This window comes from Abramis brama, assembly GCF_963993115.1.
Source record: "Abramis brama genome assembly, chromosome: 23".
Classification (NCBI taxonomy): Eukaryota; Metazoa; Chordata; class Actinopteri; order Cypriniformes; family Leuciscidae; genus Abramis; species Abramis brama.
Window position 1 is genome coordinate 26,072,744 of NC_139985.1, and position 20,673 is coordinate 26,093,416.

The window sequence follows — 20,673 nt, forward strand, 5'->3', positions numbered from 1 at the left end:
ATTGCCTGCTGGAAAATGCATCTTAAGGTTGATGCTAGCTGTGTTTTAGAGCATTTTAGCGGGTTTCTAGCTGGCCATTTCCACGTTCATAAATTTAGCTTAACCACCTTGGTTTATTGCTTGTCAAAAATGGCCTTCCAGCTTGATCCTGATGGTCATAAGTTGTATTTTACAGTAGGCTAATTTGACTCCATGCCAAAGGAAATGGCTTTGGTTTTTCAAAGATGCATCAACTTACATTTCCAGAGTCTCTCACTTGCTCAATTAATCAATAGCGGTTTTAGTGAAGCACATTAACAGTTTGCCATTGTATCGACATGTTCTCCAGTTTATGAACTAGATTTTATGAGGCTGGCTGAGTGTATGTTTAAAGAGTTTGTTCAGGTTGATGAGGTTTTATGAGGATCAGTGTAACATCCCTCAGAGCGCTGAGCGTCCGTCCACCGCAGCACAAAGTCAAACATGCATGGGAAAGCCTAAGGAAATTCAGCAGAGCATCACGACTGGACAAAATGCCCCCAAAAATCTTTTCCACTAGACTGAAAATTGAGGCTCTCAATCCTTACACATTTACTCGGCAGATTATTAATAGAAAATAAAAACTTTGTTTCCATAGCAACAGTAATAGTCCATATGGAAAGTGTCTCCTCCTGTTGCCAAGACAACCAACCCACGATGAGCTCGCAGTTGAACGATGTAGAGAGCTGTTGATCTTTCCCCAAACAAGCCTGGACAACATACAAAACTGACCTTACGAATAGAGTTTAGTCAATATTGAAATCTTGAGAAAGAGAATCTTGTTGAGATTTGCAGTACCAAAAAAGACTTATTTTAACATTTGTTCCAATTGGATTCTGGGACTGTTTAAAACATAATGTCTTCCTGCATTAAACCTACAGAGAAAACCAGACCATCTTAAAACTCTAGTTAAATAAATGAAAGCACAATTTCCCCTTCTCTCTGTCCCAAACCGTTCCTGCAGACATGATGTCACTGAAGATTCCATTAACACTGAGTCCAGGCCTAGGATATGGGCCCTGAGTATTCCCACTCTCGCACTGTGTGAGCAGAGGCCAAAGGTCATCTCACACACACAAAATCGAAGCAAGCCGCCGCTATAGCCCGAACAATAGCCGCCTTTAAACTGGCTCTGAGTAAAGCATGTGGAAGTGTTTAATGAGGGTCTGGAGTTTGGAATTTAGAATGTGTTCCTGTTCAGATCCGGTTCCGACTCTAAAAAATGGTTAATGTTTTGGGAGCAGTGCTGCACCGTCTGCTACTCAATCTACAGTGCTACAGAAAAACAAAAAACATACAGTTTGCATGTGGTGTAGTTTGAACAAATTACTCCTGTGAGCCGCATCAAATGGTTCTAATCTTACCAATTTTTTCTTTACCAATCAGCAAATTTTTATTTCATCAAGTCCAACACAAAATGGACAAAGAATTTGAATGTGAATGAATCTGCGCTTCAAAAGATTGTAATAACTGACTTGTTGTTCATAGTTAAAGATACATATATAGAAAATAGCAGTTATTTTGTTTAGTAGATAGCACCAAATATGTGGAATGGGTTTTTTCAAAGGGGACTAAACTAATTTATTAAAGGGATAGTTCACCCAAAAATGAAAATTCTGTCATCATTTACTCGCCCTCATATCACTTTCGTTCATATTCAAAACACAAATGAAGATCTTTTTGATGAAATCTGAGAGATTTCTGTCCCTCCATTGACAGCTACTCAACTACCACTTTGATGTTTCAAAAAGTTCATAAAGAGATCGTAAAACTAATCCATATGAATCGAACGGTATAGTCCAAATTTTCTGAAGAGACACGATCGCTTTATATGATGAACAGATTGCATTTAGGTATTTATTTATTTCACATATAAACGTTCATCAACTCACAGAACGTAAGCTCAAGCATGTTCGCTTGACGTGTGAGAACCAATGAGGTTTGTCACGTTTGAGTTTCAGCAAGAACCAATGAGGTTCATTCTCGTGTTACGCATCACGTTTGAGCTTCAGCAAGAACCAATGAGGTTCATTCTCGTGTTACGCATCACGTTTGAGTTTCAGCAAGAACCAATGAGGTTCATTCTCGTGTTACGCATCACGTTTGAGCTTCAGCAAGAACCAATGAGGTTCAGTCTCGTGTTACACATAACGTTTGAGCTTCAGCAAGAACCAATGAGGTTCATTCTCGTGTTACGCATCACGTTTGAGTTTCAGCAAGAACCAATGAGGTTCATTCTCGTGTTACGCATCACGTTTGAGCTTCAGCAAGAACCAGTGAGGTTCATTCTCGTGTTATGCATCACGTTTGAGCTTCAGCAAGAACCAATGAGGTTCATTCTCGTGTTACGCATCACGTTTAAGCTTCAGCAAGAACCAATGAGGTTCATTCTCGTGTTACGCATCACGTTTAAGCTTCAGCAAGAACCAATGAGGTTTGTTCTCGCATGTCAAGCAGGTTCGGTTGAGCTTCTGTTTATGTTCACTGATCAATGTTTAAATGTGGAAAAAAAGCCTAAATTCAATCTTTTCATCATATAAAGCGATTGTGTCTCTTCAGAAAATTTGTTTTATGATGTCTTTATTAACTTTTTGAAGAGTCAAAACTGTAGTTATGTAGCTGTCAATGGAGGGACAGAAAGCTCTCAGATTTCATTAAAAAGATCTTCATTTGTGTTCCGAAGAAGAACGAAAGTCTTACGGGTTTGAATCGACATGAGGGTGAGAAATTAATGACAGAATTTTAATTTGTGGGTGAACTATCCCTTTAATTAAATAGTTTAAGAGCCAAAACAATAAGAAGGATCAGAACCAGAATAATGGATAACCAGTCCAGAAAGCATCTTTGTAGTAACATGAACTCAACGTAAAATGGCCTGGACAGTTTCATATTGGAATGACAGTCACATGTGAGAAGTTGTAGGAATTGTTGTTGTTCCCTGTTGAAATCTGAATATCTGGTTTGTTTAAAAGAGCTATATTCTACATATTTTAGTAGGGGTGTGTATCTTTGGGTAGACAGGATTTGATGCCATCGAACTGATTCATGATTCACAGGTTTTCAATTCAGGAACGATTTTTGCAAATTCAGAAAGATTCAGTCCAATTCACAATGAGATTTGATTTGATTCGATTTTAATTAATGAGTCAGTAAACTAAACTTTACAGTAAACTTTACAATTCCTTTGATTTTCGAATCCAAACCCTAATCCTAACCCGATAGTAAGTACATGTAGTTAATTAACATTACTCAGTAAAAAAATTTTTTTCTTTGACCTAAACAAACTATTCATGATTTAACAATCCATGTTTCAAGATCGATGAATATGCATCGGCAGGATTTGTAATCGATGCGTAAAAAATCGTATATCGTTATACCCCTAATTTACAGTATTTTCTGTCTTTATCTCTGAAAAAATGTTCATCAAGGTTTCTTACACCAAAACCTTTGAAATAAAAAGCCTGCATTTGCTACTGTACCTTTAAGACTTCTATTCGTAAATGATCTCTGTTATGGCAGCTAATTTCCACGTACAGTATTCATCAGGGTGGGCCAAGTCACTAAATACTGAATGTTCCCCATTAAAAATCCATTAAAAGCTTGACTTTCTATGAACATGCACTTGGAATCAAAGGGAAGTGCCACGTCCACATAGGTCAACACAAAAAGATCCTCAGCCCAAAATTGTAGCATAATTGACTACATATAAATATGATTAATGTCAGGAAGAAACAGCTGCCATCAGCAGAAATGCAAACATCAGCGGTATCTTTGTAGCTGCTGAGCTGGAAGTAAAATGTTCTTATACTCACGTTCCCAAAACATCTTTGAAGTCATAGATTTCCTTGATGTGCGATGTTTTCTTTTTCCAAGAGTGTCCTTCCTCTCCCAATGGCATTTTGCTGCGGTCAATGATGGAAAAACTGAGAGAGGAAGAGGAAACCATTCAATTACTATACAATAAAGGCTATGCAAAACATCCCTAAAGATTTTTAGGGAAACTAACCGGAAACTAACTGATCTTCAGCTGAATCCTTTAAACCTTTGACGTATAGGGCTATTCACTTGGACCTTGACCTCGCCATGTGGAAATCTTCAGGCTTAAATGACTGTGGTATAATTTATAAGTCACATGAAGACACATGATGTGCCTTTTATGAATTAAGACCTTTTACTATGTGTCAGTTGAGATTACTATTAAAACACCATGATGTCACAGCAAGTTCTCCCCAGCTGTCAGTTTTTCCTTGAGCATTTCAAAGCAAGGGGTCTGAAAACACACTAACAATATCAGCCAGGCCAGTTTCATTTAGCTCAGGCTTCAATAAGACATGAGAATGTAAATTGAGACAGCCGCAGTTACTTAAAGAATCTTGCAACACCTGTTTGTCCACATGGGTGTATCTTAACAGAGAAAGTGCTTTTTAATAGGTTGTTCATTTGTACAAAGACAAATAGGAAAGTTTGTCGCTTAGTTGCTTAAGCATGGCGGAAATGTAATGAATTATTAAGTCTGACATATTCTCACCATGTGTTTATTTAAGACTTAACATAAGTTATTTAACTTACCTGTTCTATACCTGATCAAAGCTTCCACCAGAACAAAAAAGGCTCTTTCCATGTCAGTATGGTGTTGAGCGAATCAATCGGGTGAACCAATGATTCAATTCTCCATTCATAAAGAGAGCCATTTATTTAATTCCTGAATGAATCAGCTGTTTGAACGAATCGAATGAATGAGTGAAAAATCAATGGGCCCTATCATACACCCGGCGCAAGTGTTTTTTGCTAGTTTCAGCTCGACGCAGTTATCATTTTCACGTCCTGCGCCACGTTGTTTAAATAGCGTGAGCTATGAGCGTGCTGGTCTGAAAATGGGTTGTGTTCAGGCGTATTGTTGGTGCGTTGCTATTTTGAGGCAACTGAATTTTTTTTGTTGTTATTTAAAGAGCGCGTTAGTAATATGCGCCTATAGTCAGGTCCACAACACACGTACACTGTCCCGTAGATGGTCTGCTCGAAGCATTCATTTTTTCTGCTTGCAAATTCCGCCATGTAAATAGCGAATCCAACATGGCGCGAGTGCAACTGGCTTTTAAAGGGAATGGGAGATGAGACTCTGATTGGTTTATTGCACGTTACACCCAAAACACACCCATTACTCATTAAGAGAAAAGGGACAACCCTTTTAGATAGGGCTGCACGATTAATCAATGGGCCCTATCATACACCCAGCGCCAGGCGCGACGCAAGTGTTTTTTGCTAGTTTCAGCCCGACGCAGTTATCATTTTCACGTCCTGTGCCACGTTGTTTAAATAGCAAATGCATTTGCGCCCATTTGTGCGGCCATGAGCGTGCTGGTCTGAAAATGGGTTGTGTTCAGGCGCATTGTTGGCGCGTTGCTATTTTGAGGCAACTGAAATATATATTTTTTTATTTAAAGAGCGCGTTAGTAATGTGCGCCTATAGTCAGGTCCACAACGTGCGTACACTGTCCCGTAGATGGTCTGCTCGAAGCGTTCAGTTTTTCCGCTTGCAAATTCTGGCATGTAAATAGCGAATCCAACATGGTGCGAGTGCAACTGGCTTTTAAAGGGAATGCGAGATGAGACTCTGATTGGTTTATTGCACGTTACACCCAAAACACACCCATTACTCATTAAGAGAAAAGGGACAACCCTTTTAGACAGGGCTAGTGGTCGACCGATATTGGTTTTTTGATGGCCGATGCCGATATCTTGGAGAGCAGGGTGGCCGATGGCCGATATAAAGCCGATATTTTTTATATATATTTATTTTAATCAATATTTAATAAATTATAAAACAAAATTTTAAAATAAACATGCTTTTATACTTTAGATGGCAACTTCTTAAATTTGCAATCCTATTACAGTATTTTTCACAAAGTAATTGTTTAGAAATATATGAATATGTGAATAAAAAGAAAGTAAACACTATAACAGGGCTCTCAGTATTCTGGTAATTTCGTGCTGGTAATCATATTTTTTTCAAATAAAGACAAGGTAATGCTAATTTTACATACAGCACAGTGAAAATGATATGAATATGACACAGTTGGCAACTGGTTATATATCAGCATATTTTAAAATGAAGGATTTAAAGTTTTTCGATCGCGTCTCCTGTGAAGCTGATCTTCTGTTCGCATTCACTCACTTCGCACGGACCGACCGTCACTTGCTGACAGTAATGCACACTTCACAAGATATCACAGCTGGATTCGATTAAATCTGCAAGGTTTGTGAAATTAAATGTTTATTAGATATTCAGAGATTCGTTTAAATTACGTAGATGCGCATTTGCTGAATGTTGACGGCAAATGAGAAAGTATTTTAGCCTGATTGTTTGCCTTTTCTGTTACAAATAATATAAAAGCAAACGCTTTACTTTACTTACTTGGCATAAGTTACCATTTACTTACTTTGTTTACCAGTTCTGTCTAACAAAGTATTAGATATGACTGATAGGCCGCTGTCGGTAGCCTAAAAGAGGCCTAGAAATAGGGTTTCGTTCCACCAAGTGGGGCACTACCTACTTTTTTTATATTTAACATCAGAAATATATAGAGATTCCTTAGGAAAAAGTTCTCCACACACAACCTTGCAGTTTTTGAGAAAAATGATGCTAAAGGTGCCCATTTTGAAAAAAAGGGAAATAGGGAATTTTGCACTTTCAAACCTGTTTATCATATAAACCCAAAAATGCCGAATTACCACTTGAAGTACAAAATAAACCAGTTTGAAATGTGTGATATACCTGAAGTTGCTATCTAGGGACAGTAAACATGATAAGATTATCAAGAAAACTTCTACTGTAGCATTAACATCCCAATTACTTCTCATTATGTTGTTCCAATTCAAAGGTAATATTTGAGGTAAAATCTGAATAACAAATAGAATTAAGCCAAAATATAATAACAGAGCTGCCAACTCTCACGCATTCACCGTGAGACTCACGCTATTGACACTTTTCACACGCTCTCACGCCACACATCCATTTTCTCACGCACAGAAAAATCGCGAAGCAAAGAGGACATGGAGACCGACAGACTAGACAGAGCAGGTTAGTTATGATATGAAAAAAATCTCAGCTCTCAGATTCTGTCAATTTTATTACGAAATTCAAACAATAAATACCGTTTTGGCGCTTGTAATTGTGACGCGACAGATCCCTAGCGCACGTGACCCGATCATCTCTACTAGCTAATAGTAAATAAACACGAATGAACAATGTTGAAAGAAACAGTACAGCTTACCGAAATGTAGCCTATATTCTTCATACATAATATCGATCAATCAATCAAACAAAGGGGTCAATAAAACAGCTGGAGAACAATTATGTCACGTAACATTTAGCCTACCTCAGGAAAGCCATTTAATGACCATAATATAGGCACGTTACTTAGTTGGCTAGAAAAAGAGCTATAGAGAGTATTTTGCTAAATATGTGCACTATATTACATATTTATTATATTTGTACTTATATCATTAAATTTAAAGTTGTTATTATAATAAAAAACGCATTATATTTAATTTGAGTTATTTTTAACCTTAAATAATACTACCAGCTGATAGGGCTGTATGTAGCCTATGTATTTTTTTTTCTTGAGAAAAATGAACGCCTATCTTGTGTACCTAATATTTATCCAAATGAGTCAATATTAAATCAAATCACAAGAACTGAATTGAAATCGTGAAATTTGTTTCAAAAAATTTGTAAAAAAAAAAAAAACGTAGCTTACCAGAAATTGTACCATATAAACATTGTAACATGTCATTAAACCTAATAAAATTCAGTTTAGTTACTAAAATGTTTTGACAATCACAATACACTTATTGTGATGCAAGTTTTTTTTGCAACCACCCCCCCAATCTCCCCAAATCTCACTCCAAGTTAAACTCAAAAGTATATATATATATGTTTAAAAAAAAAACACTTTTAAAAATAACACATTTAATGGTGAATTGTTAATTTGCATACACGAGCAGTAACTGCACTACATGTACATATTCACAGGAATGATTATTGTAAACAAGATTTAATTTTGATTTATTTATTTACCTACCCATCTCTCTCTCACACACACACACACACTAACCCGACCCCTAAACCTACCCATCTCTCTCTCACACACACACACACTAACCCGACCCCTAAACCTACCCATCTCTCTCTCTCACACACACACACACTAACCCGACCCCTAAACCTACCCATCTCTCTCTCTCACACACACACACACACTAACCCGACCCCTAAACCTACCCATCTCTCTCTCTCACACACACACACACACACACTAACCCGACCCCTAAACCTACCCATCTCTCTCTCTCACACACACACACACTAACCCGACCCCTAAACCTACCCATCTCTCTCACTCACACACACACACACACACACACACACTAACCCGACCCCTAAACCTACCCATCTCTCTCACACACACACACACACTAACCCGACCCCTAAACCTACCCATCTCTCTCACACACACACACACACACTAACCCGACCCCTAAACCTACCCATCTCTCTCTCTCTCTCTCTCTCACACACTCACACACACACACACTAACCCGACCCCTAAACCTACCCATCTCTCTCTCTCTCTCTCTCTCTCTCACACACACACACACACTAACCCGACCCCTAAACCTACCCATCTCTCTCTCTCACACACACACACACACACACACACACACTAACCCGACCCCTAAACCTACCCATCTCTCTCTCTCTCTCACACACACACACACACACACTAACCCGACCCCTAAACCTACCCATCTCTCTCTCTCTCTCACACACACACACACACACACACACACTAACCCAACCCCTAAACCTACCCATCTCTCTCTCTCTCACACACACACACACACACACACTAACCCGACCCCTAAACCTACCCATCTCTCTCTCTCTCACACACACACACACTAACCCGACCCCTAAACCTACCCATCACACACATACACACAAGTCAAGCGTTTTTTGTCTATAAAACGCCGATAGCAGGCCGGGTGAAACCCGTAGTTGTTGGGACATCAGAGACCGGTTTGTCCAGGAGGGCAACATGTTTATTAGCAATAGCTAACGTTAGCTCCGTAGTGTCCGACGTTTTGAGCCATTCCTACGCACAATGCTTGATTTTTTTCCCATCGGACTTCAGTAAAGGGCTGCGGACCTTTCCCACCATCTTTTCCGACATGAAGAATACACTTTACGGGTGTTAATCGACCTTGATCGCCGCTATCAGATGAAGATGCGCTGCTTATGTCCTCCTCCATGTTTACATGTGCGTAGTGATATTGGCTTGATTTCGGCTCTGACCTACTTACATTTTCGATGCTGATTGGTTGAAAATCTAGCTAAACAGTTATATGTCTCAATACGCAGTCAATATAGTGCGCCAATAAATTACACTTTTCTCATTAACTGCAGGATAATGCGTGGAGAACTTTTTGCTTGGATATTAACGTTGAACATATTGAGCAAAAGAAAAAGTAGTGCCTCGTTTGTCGGAACGAAACTGAACGATACAGCTCACGCACAGCGGCCTATGACAGAGATCGTAAATTAATGAAGACGGAGAATAGAATGTGAGTGAGCGCTGTTTGATCTGACATCATCTGAGGAGCTGCCGTTCTCTTCTGGCGCTGGTGTTCTCTCAGCGCCGCCCGTCAAAATAAAAGTCTGGAGCGCCGTCAAAATAAAAGTCCCGCTTTCAACACATCGGCCAATAAGAAAAACTTATCGGCCGATGCCGATATTTCAAAAATGCCAAATATCGGCCGATATATCGGCCTTGGCGATATATCGGCCTTGGCGATATATTGGTCGACCACTAGACAGGGCTGCATGATTAATCACAACTTACATGAAATCGCACTTAAACCGATTTGGCTTATAGCGATTATGAAATTGCAAAGGCTGCGATTATTTTTTATGCGCAGTTTGTCATTGATGTACGGCTCTGTAAACGCTGCTCCATCTGAAACTTATAACCTATAACTTATCACTTATAACGTGCATTTTAAAAAGCAACACACGTCAAACATCTTTCCAAACACAAGAAGCATTTATGAAGCTCTTGTCCAACAAAAGACAACATTTACTAACATGCTTTTACTCCAAACTCACTTCATAACGACAGTTGAGCATCCTTCTGTGAGATGATGTGGCAGATGAATAAGGCAGTCGTGTGTTTATTAGTCATGTTTAATCAATCAAAGCGTTTCAATCTGTTTATTCAGCTACAAGGATAGGGATTTCCTGGAATGATGTGCGTTATCGTACTTCTGCAGCGGGGCATATTTGGCGTGTCTGCGTGAGACGCCATCTGGTGTTGAGTTGGAGAATCATTTACTACCGATCAGCCGCTGCACTGACAGCCTTTACCAAATTGCGTGCGGTTTGATTGTGATTAATCGTGCAGCCCTACTTTTAGAACATGCACCGGGAGCGCCAACCATTTTTCCCATCGTTAAACTAGCAAACGTGGATTCAGACACGTCCTAAGTGCACTTGCGCCGCGCGCTTTAGACCATGCGCTTAGATCGTTAAAATAGGGCCCAATGACTTACTTATTTAGACATTTACCGCCACCTATTGGCAGTTTTAGTTTCTTATTTAGAGTATTGTTTCATTAAAAATTATTTCATATTTCCATATTAATAAAAAAAAACCACATTAAAGGAATAGTTCACCAAAAAAAGTTAAATTCTGTCATCATTTACTCTCATGGCCGTTGAAGCTTAAAAGTTTATGTGTAATAAATTCTGTTGAATCTATAATGTCTATTATGCTTTTCCCATTTAACACGATAATAACTTTAATGATCTTTTGGGGGTAATTTCTCAGCCAAACTCGATGTGTGATTTATTTGTGATTAATTATATTAATTAATCAGCAAAATTAATTAGATGAAAAATTTGAAATCGCTCGACAGCCATAATAATAACATTAATTATAATTATATAATTTGCCATCCACCATTAGATATCAAGACATTTAATTGTTAGTTTGCTCTCATTTTATATTTAGATAACCATTAAATTGCCATCATCGAACATTTTCTGATGCTTAAATTTACTTGTAACAACTGATTTTAGTTTTTTCTATTATTTTATCATTTTACATTTTTAGAATTTATTTAGACAAAATAGGCTAGAGTACATTTTAGTATCGCATCCCTAAAATATTTTCAATATCCAGCTTTAATTTACAATATTACACTGGAAAGATACAATGTAACAATTCTGAAATAGTACAAGTAGAAATATGGCTTTCATAAAACGTAAAATGTGTGACTTTGTAAATCTTTAAATACCGTTTTGTTTTGCCATTTGATTTTCAACGGTACGCTTTACAAGTCACCAAACAGCTTTTGTGAATGTTACTTTTACTCCAAACAGCCTTAGGGACAAACGGTGGCCCTGTAAGTCTTGTCTAATTTAGAGAGTCAGTGCAAAAGCATTTCTTCATGATAAGTGTTGCCACCATCAATCCACCCCACTACATGCCTCTCATAGACAACAATCAAGGCTCTGTGGTCTGAAACAACCAGCTTACTTGTCCTTTATCTAAGGAACTTAAGGAGATGGCTCATGCCAAAACTTGTTACCTAATGTCAACCATAACCGTCTACTGTGCTGTTTTTGGCTACGTGGTCTACTGTATTCTTTTTATGTGATGACAATGTTTCCATGGGAACCCGGTGATCCACGGTGCGTCTGGATCCAAATGGCAAGCTAACAGAGCAGCTGCGTTGGGATCTCGGGTGGTTTAGGCGTTCAGTTTGGGTAAACACTCTAAACTGTTTGAATGTTTGTGTTTAGGGAAGGCTGTCTCACCAGTAAACCTCTGTGTTAATTGATTCTTAATCGGGAGATAGTACATTTCCTCTTTCCTAAAACAGAAGTGTTGCAAAACTGTAGCAATATATTGAGCAATGTCACAGCCATGTTACACCTATCAGACATCTGAACATTTAAAGTTTGCTGCCATAAAGTCATATAGCTAAATCTGTCCTACATAAAAGAATGTTCCGGGTTCAGTAAGTTAAACTCTATCGACAGCAACTGTAGCTTGCTGTGCGTTACCACAGAAAATAGACCAGCACCTTACACAAATGTCAATGACATGAAGCTCATTTTCATCCCAATCCATTATTGTATTTAAAAATACATTAACATGCAATTCATACATTCAAATTATAGACACCTCTTTTATGATGCAAATGTTTTTCATTTCTGAATTCAAATTTTGAAGAGGCATAAAGTCAAATATGTCACCAACACTATCCTGACATGAAGATGAAGAAAATAAGCCTTGTTTAAAGAAAAAAAATACCTGAAAAGAAAATGTTTGGTCTTTTATTTTTATAGTGAAGCAAATGTTTAAAAACCATCCAGCCCCCCCAACCCCACCCCACCAAATCATGCAATGGGAAATGTGTTGTGACCAACAAAGTCCTGTGATGCAACCAACGTGCAAAAACATGCAGGAAATAAAAACGTAAAACAGAAAATTTGTAATCGAGATGAGGACATCCTATGGCCCTCATGGACAATAGTTCTCCTAAATATCTGATCATTTGAACTTTATATGACAGTGCAAAATAAGTTCAGGTTTGCATATTGTATATGCTACAACCCCTCAAAAAACGTAATGATATTTATGAAATAATAATTCATGATAAAAATAATGATTAAGATGTGCACTCTAAAAAATGCTGGGTTGTTTCAACCCAAATTTGGGTCAAATATGGACAAACCCAGTCGTTTTTTTAAATGTTTAACCCAACGGTTGGGTTTGTCCACATTTTACCCAAATTTGAGTTAAAACAACCCAGCATTCACATGTATTCAAAATGTGAGGATATGTTATTTTTTACATCAAATATTTTTTATACTCTACATTTAGACTGAAAAACCACCCTTTTGACCACCTTTTTGACTGAAAAAAACATCTTTTTGACCATTTTTCTTTTCTTCTAGAAAATCCTGACCCAAAAACACACCAAAAATTTTTAAAAGAGATTTCCCTAAAGTTTATAGGATAATAATTGTATGTTGCACCATAGCTTTCCATGGAAGGCTCTGTTTTAGTTCACTGGACTGGATCTGGATCTGGATCCTCACAGACTGAACATTCATTATTCAGTAGACCGCAGGATTTGGTATATTAGGAAATACTTGAAGTCACTGCATAACTAAACAGACTCAATAAATATTGATTTCACAAAGTACATTAGCATAATAATTGAAATCCAAATTGGTTTATAAATGGTGCAATTTTGCTTTAACATTCATCATATAAATGGATCCTTTTATTGTGGAAGACTTTGTTGGTCTAATCAAAACCAAGAAATCCAATTAGCTAATGGCCACATTTAAATGGGCTACATAGTGTATAAAAACAGATATAAATTAATGTAGTGGTACAATGATCGTACTCAAACAAAGGTATGAGTACGTCTGTAATCAAAAGCATATCACAAAAGTTGTCAATAGAATTGAACCAAGAATGTTCATTTAAGTAAATGCTGGAAATTTCTTTTTAAAACCGGACTGGTATACTTCCTTAAAACTTCTGCATTACAGACAGATGGCAAGCTCAAAACAGCAAAGAAGGAGTGCAGGAATTAAACGTGATGACCGGGCTGACATCTAACATGAACACATGCAAAGGAGATGGGAGACATTAAATTCCCTCCATTTACAAACTTATTTTCTCGTTGAGAATCACCGGAGCATCCAGTCACATCACTGAGTTAGACTAAACTTCATCCAATGCTCTCCAGGCAAGCAAAATATGAACATACACCAAAGACTCAAAGGCATCCAAAATCTCAGGCAAGAAGTTTTAAGAGTCGTATACATAGGCACCTTATATCATAACAAAGGCCCGGTAGGTATTTTGGATCACTACACATGCAGGTCCAGCAGTAGAAAGGGGTTTCAATTCATCGTTTGTTAGTGAGGAACCACATAGAGGTCAGGAAATAGATGTAGAAAAGCTATAAACTAACCCACGTACAAAGGAGGAGAATCATAAGGCAAGCTTGAAGTATTGAAAACAGACACATCCATACAACGCTACCATCTAGATCATCATGCAGCATTCATAATGTTTTGAGTTCATCAGACAGACGATGGAGATACTCACTGGTTTCCCATGGCTGCTCAGAAGAGGACAGAAGAGATACAGAGTGACACCTAAACCTTCAGTAGGTCACATCACACTCAGAACGATTCATGGTTCGTGCTGACAGAGTCTGTCATGGGTGTTCATAACCACAAACTGTGCTTCCCCTTTAAAGGTGAGCTATCTAACCACACCATAACTCAAACTCAGGAAGTATAGAGCTTATATACACACATGGAGGTAACCGAAGCGAGTGTTCTCTCACCCTGAAAAAGGCCTCCACTACAGGATGTGCAAAATCAGGCTACAGGAATGACTCAGTCTTTCTGTTTATAAGCTTTCGAAACCTACAGTGATCAGTGAGAAATTAAACCAATGAATATACTCCTGAAAATTGGGGAAGATTATCTGTGAATAATAACTCAAGTTTTGGCCTGTTCCCTTACGCGAATATCATAAGTCGTATGGAGTTTAATAGACATGGCACACTGTCAGAAATAGGGGTACAGTAGGAGTCCATTTCTGTCCCCCAAGGTACAATCTACACTAACGTATCCCATAGGGCTTATTATTGGACCTCAAGGTACATATATGTACCTTTTTGAGGGTCAAAAAGCATTAAAAGGTACATGTACCGTTTCTTTTAAAGGTTAAGGTACAATATTGTACCCTTGAGGGTACAGCCCCAGTGACAAGCCATTGTACCCCTAATGGTACAATTATGTACTTTAGTTTCTGAGAGTGTAACAATGAAGCTGCATAATTTTAATCAAACTACATTTTGATGAACTGATATCAATGATTTAATCCCAAGAATCAATCGCCGTTTTCATGCAGTTTTAAAAACTTCACTAAACATTACTTGTAGCGTGCCAGTCATCCATTAATCACAATAAGCTTTGCGCTTTACACTTCCGATATGGAACAAAGTCTCAGCTTTCAGATTATGTAAATTTTACCATGACATTTAAACAGTAAATGACGTTTTGTGGCGTTTCCTTTGTTGTGACAGATCGATGTGGCCATCTGAGATCAAGTGGCAGATTCAGAACTGATAATCTCTTCCTCTTTACTAGTTACAGCACGAAATACACATGAATGAACATCAGAATGTATGTTGAAAAACTGAAATGTACTATGTCTCATGTAATCGTTCAATCAGTGTTTCAAAAGCAGAAGGACGTCATTAAAAAAAGCTTGTGAACAATGTCACATAATATTACATTTACCTCAGGAAAGCCATCTTTCCAACGTTTTTATGACAGTAGTAGCTAAGTTTCCATCCACTTTTCAATCGAATTATCTGAAGTTTGGTAAAAAAAAAACTCATGCGAATAAAGCTGGTGAAAGTGTGTTTCCATCCAATGGCTTTAAAGCAAATAAAAACCTGTGCGTAATGACGTCACATGCTGTTTTGCGATCAGATTGGTATATCGAATTGATTTGAGACATTTTAAGGTGTTTCCATTCATTTTCGCAATGAATCGCACAACATTCAAGCAAACATTTGCGAACAAAGTTTTGCTAGACAAAATGGATTTATACAAATAACGTTTCCATCAGCGTTTATCGCATAAGCCGTATATCGATCAAGATAAAATCCGATGAGACCGAACGCATTTCATTTGAGTCGATATTCATGAAATTCAATCGAATTTTACTGTTTCCATAAGGCATTTTTCATTCGATATCACTTAATTCTGATCAAAACGTGTGGATGGAAACATAGCTAGTGTTTAAATGATTATATTAATGGAGTTGAAATTTTACATTTAGAAACTGCCTTATGTGCCATTTAAATGTTTGTATAAAACTCAATCTTTTATTGTTGATTATTATATTTAAAAATAAACAGCAGTTGAATTAGTAGTTTGGACTAATCTGAACCAATATTAATGTACCAACTGGCAGGGTTCCCTGTATAGCTCACTGATTCAGATTAAAGAAATTTTTTCCCCCTTAAAAAACTATCCAAATTAATCAAATTGAGATCAGAATCAAATTGAGTTTGTGAATTGAAATCAAATACAATCAATACCCAGCACTGCTACATACCAATTATTTGGAATAAATTATATTTTAAAAAATGTTTTAACTGTTTTTGCCCATACATTGAATGTCAATGGGGTCCAAAACTCATTGGATCTCAATGATTTAACATTATATGGAGAACAAAACAACAACACTGAGACAGTTTTTCTTCCACATAAGAAAGAAAGTAATTCGGGTTTGAAATGACATGAGGGTGAGAAAATAATTACACAATTTTCATTTTTGATGCACTGTCTCTTTAAGCATGGCTGAGATGCTTACAGATACACAAATGCCATATGGTTGCTTGGGACAGTTAACTTATCAAGTGTGTGATCCACAAGCTATTTGCAGACAGGTTCAAAGTTCAGCTCTTCACGGCACCATCCAGCACAGCTTCACAGCACCATCACGACTAGCTATACATTTATTTTTTCCTCCCAGAGGCTTCCACTGAAGCGCGGCACCCTCAACACGACACTAAAGGGAAGTGCATGCAATGTGAAAGCACAGGGAAGTTCAACTGCCACATTGTTATAGTTTCAGAACACTTAAAATGCATGACTTTATTTCCTTCTACAGCCTAGTACAGAACTGCACACATGACAATGCAAACGAAGGCTTTGCAAAGAGGAAGACGTCCCTTCTAACCAGCCCTCACATTAACGCATCTACACATCACAATCACATTCTGACTGTCAGAGCAGCCCACAACAGCTGATAAAGACGAGATCTATTCTCGTACAGAAACTGGTCAAACAAGAGACTGTTATTGACTACATGTGATATAATGAATTGCTAAAACCGACGGGCTGTCTGATCCCTAAAAACGTGCAAATGAGGGAATCAATCAGCCAAAGTGCTCTAAATAATGCCAGCATTGGCTGTGCTGTGTGGCAAAGAGGAAGAAATAGCACGAGAAAACAAGAAAGAAATGCTAAGAGGCGGAAAGAGAAAGTGCACACATGTGGAACCACTTGAATGACTGCTTAAAAGACACAGATGCTATGTTGAGATAAGATAACAGTAATGAAACCAAAATATTAAGCCGTTTCAGACTATTACAAGCTAAGTTTGTCCTTTTATGGTCAGAAACTGCAGTACGGTGCATATATTTTAAAGAAGTCATGTAATACAGTTTTATTTCCCTTTTCTTCTAAATTCATTTTTTATTGGGATGAGCAATATATTGGTGGTCATATTGGTATCGGCGCATATATATATTTAATGTTTAATATTTTTAAATTAGGTTGATATATATTAGAAGAGTTTTAAAAGTTAAGAAATCTTTAACTGGTTCAAATAGACTACATTAGGTCAAATATTTTTTGGGGTGAAAAAAAAAAAATTTTGTAAAAAGAAAATATAAAAAATATTTTTTGCTGTTAAGATTTCCAAATAAAGGCAGTAGTACACACTATATGTTTGATATAATTTGAAGTCTTGGACATTATGCTGTTGCGGTATGTGAGCCTTTTGTTTTGTAATATAAAAAAAATATTTATCGGTGTATATATCGTCTGTTGGCTTCCAAATATAAAGAATGATTGGTTATCATATCAACCAAAAGTTCCCTATCGATGCACCGCTAATATTTTAGTATCTCTCTAACTTTTAGAGAGGAACAGTCCATTTTTGCTGCTTTGTCTTTAAGGTTTCTTTGTAAATGTCAAATGTGAAGAGATAAAGCACTGTGCTGTGGGTTTGCGGTCGAGTTGGATATAGATTTTAACTGCGCCATTTTTGAAGGAAAAACAAAATGTGAAGAAATGTGCCACTCAAACTGTTCAACTCTAAAAATAACTTCAATTGCTTATTTCTCCTAGCCTAGAAATCTAGACGCACCTTAGCGGCAGCAAATTTTATTTTGCAGCCAGGGTGGTCTAGCAACTCTCCGTTGGCTTGTGAGCTGGAAAAACCAAAGTCTAGTCAGGCCAATCACATCGTGTATGGAGTCGGTGGGCGGCCTTAACATAATGACGGCAGAGTTGCGACGGTTCCGCGTGAATTCCCTGCTACTTGAAAACAAAGACGACGGGTCTTTCCAATCGGCTTTGGCCGCGACTCTGGAAGACTTGGAGTTAAGCTTTTCTTTGAGAAAAGAACAAAGAACGGCACTTAAGTCATTCTTAAAAAAGGAAGATGTGTTCGGAGTTTTGCCAAAACCAAAACCGGACCAAAACCAAAAACGGATACGGCAAAGTTTAATCTATCAACTAGCTCCGCTGGTGGGAAAACGCTCTGGTTGGTTGTAGCGCTGTCCTATTGCGTGCAGAGGGAATTTGAAAGACAACCATTTATCCGCCCCTCGGATTGAGCCCTGCCAATGGTGTGTTCCCAGACCCAACATCTTGATGTGGGTCTGGCTTGTCAGGATATATTTCTCCCATTGTGATTCTTCAAAAGGATGTGTGGTGCGAGAAACAGCACAAAATATGACCATGTCCCACATTTTACTTTTATTGTTATTATTAGTTAGCCTATTCTGATATTAGGAATAAAGCATTGTTCACAAACCAGCGACTTTGACATTGCATTAGGTGTCATAATATGGTTGTCGTAATATTAGGTGTTATGAAAACTATAACCGCTAAGATGTCAACATGGAATGACATGGACTGTCAGCAAATCAGTTTTTATACTACTAACAACAAAGCATGCTGGCTGATAAACGCAAATGATAATTTGCTGAATCTTCATTCGTCTGACGTCACAATGCTGCGGAAGTTCAAAAGAGTCATTTTTGCAACAAAAAATTATTTGAGGATATGTTTTGAGTTTTAAACTTGCAGAGTATTCAATACAATAGTAAAATCTTTTTTATCTGGGAAAAAAAAGAGCATTTGATGCCTCATATGACAACTTAATCAAAACCGTTTATTGTTTCTGTTCTTCTTTCTTTGGTATTCTTTCAAGCAATCAGCTGTCAAAGTTTCAGTGCGTTCAAAGACTTAAGAGTGGTAAACCACATCCACCCTCTGAATGACAGAGTGAGATAACGCATCATAAAGTCAACCAGCTCTAATACAAAACTGTAAGCTCTTAATCTGGTGGACCAGCCTGCATTTGCGAAGTGCAGGGTTATTATTAATGTGCATCATTATTAATAATATTAAAAGTTGAATGCACATTGTGCACATGCATGCATGCATACATACATTACATGACATCAATACATAAAACCAGCATTACAGGCTACTAAAAAGACAGCGAAAAAAACAGCAGCAGTTATCGATCGTGCACGGCTGTCCTGAACATTACGTGTGAAATACAAAGTCAATTGTAAATGTGGGTACCTGTGCTGTGTGTCGGAGAGGTGTGAGGAGCGTCTCGTGCTGTAATATGAACGCGTTCACGCTCGCGCTAGAGTCACTCGCAGACAGAGAGAGATCTGACTGACTGCTGGTTCCTCGCGCTCACCCAGTCTCAGCGCGCGACTGACGTCACGGACACTCTACAGCTCTGCGCCAATCAGAGGACAGACATCGCTGAATCAGGTAATAGAGGCGGGGTTATGTCTGTCTGACTCGCTGTTCCCAGAATTTGATCTAATAGCTGGAATTATCCGATATCCTTATTCCTTAGAGCTCAGGATGTGCTGATGGGGACGTTTGTTTAAAAAAATCTCTCCTGCTGTCCCTCGATCTCTTTGTTGATATAAGTGAATATGTTCAAATACATAAAAATGCAGTGTGTAGTGCATTTCAAAGTAATTACTCAATTACTGTAATTTAATCACATTTCCCTTGAAAAAGTAAAGGAAGGAATTACTCTATTTTTCTGAACTGTAGTTACTTTTGAACTAATTGCATTAAATGCTGTATAGACAGGCTTTAGAACAAAACAATAGTGGATTGAATATTGTAACGTCTAATGTCCTTCTCCCTTTAAATACTTTGATCAGTTCAAGAATAATTAATGAAATTTAATATCGTGTATTTGAAAGGATTAAAAGAGCAGTTTCATGTCTATCCTTGTACTGTTCATATGTATATATATATATATATATATATATAGTGTAACTTTGTTGTTTGTTCAACTGGCAGATAGTTGTACTTGTCTTCACCTGATCCAACCAATGTGTACAGTAATATATGAATAAAAACATTACGCCACCTACTGGTGAAAATTATTTTTTGCCTTTGCCTATACTCTACTTCTACTACTTTAAACTTCATATTTGCAATATGTGGAAGAAAAAAAATAAGTATAGTATGAAATGTAATTACATATATAGCCTATATATAACGATAAATATGCAATGCATATTATTTATATTTTCAAAAATCATTGTACAAGTTAATGATTATGAAATAAAGCTTTTATTGCCAACATATCTTATGAAACTCTAATCGTGTTGTTGCTCTTATTTGTCTCGTGTCGCTGAGCCTCTAGAGGGCGCTGTGTTGAAACTGAACACACATTAAACCGGAGTGTGTAGCGTTAAC

The 20,673-nt window shown here is 37.7% G+C and overlaps 1 protein-coding gene across 2 annotated transcripts in view; it reads right to left on the reverse strand.

The window, feature by feature from the left end:
- The window catches only part of camk1b (calcium/calmodulin-dependent protein kinase Ib), a 63,360-nt gene extending 43,585 nt beyond the window's left edge, over positions 1–19,775 (reverse strand). The window contains exons 1-2 of one of the 2 annotated variants that reach the window (XM_084101369.1): positions 19,522–19,775; positions 3,831–3,941 (exon numbers count right to left, since the gene is read on the reverse strand). In XM_084101369.1, coding sequence (XP_083957495.1) covers positions 3,831–3,916 — 86 coding nt within the window. In that variant the 5' untranslated portion in view covers positions 3,917–3,941; positions 19,522–19,775. Of the gene's footprint in view, positions 1–3,830; positions 3,942–14,215; positions 14,392–19,521 lie in introns of those variants that run through there. The other variant, XM_084101368.1, reaches the window with a different exon arrangement.
- Positions 19,776–20,673: the final 898 nt, after the last annotated feature.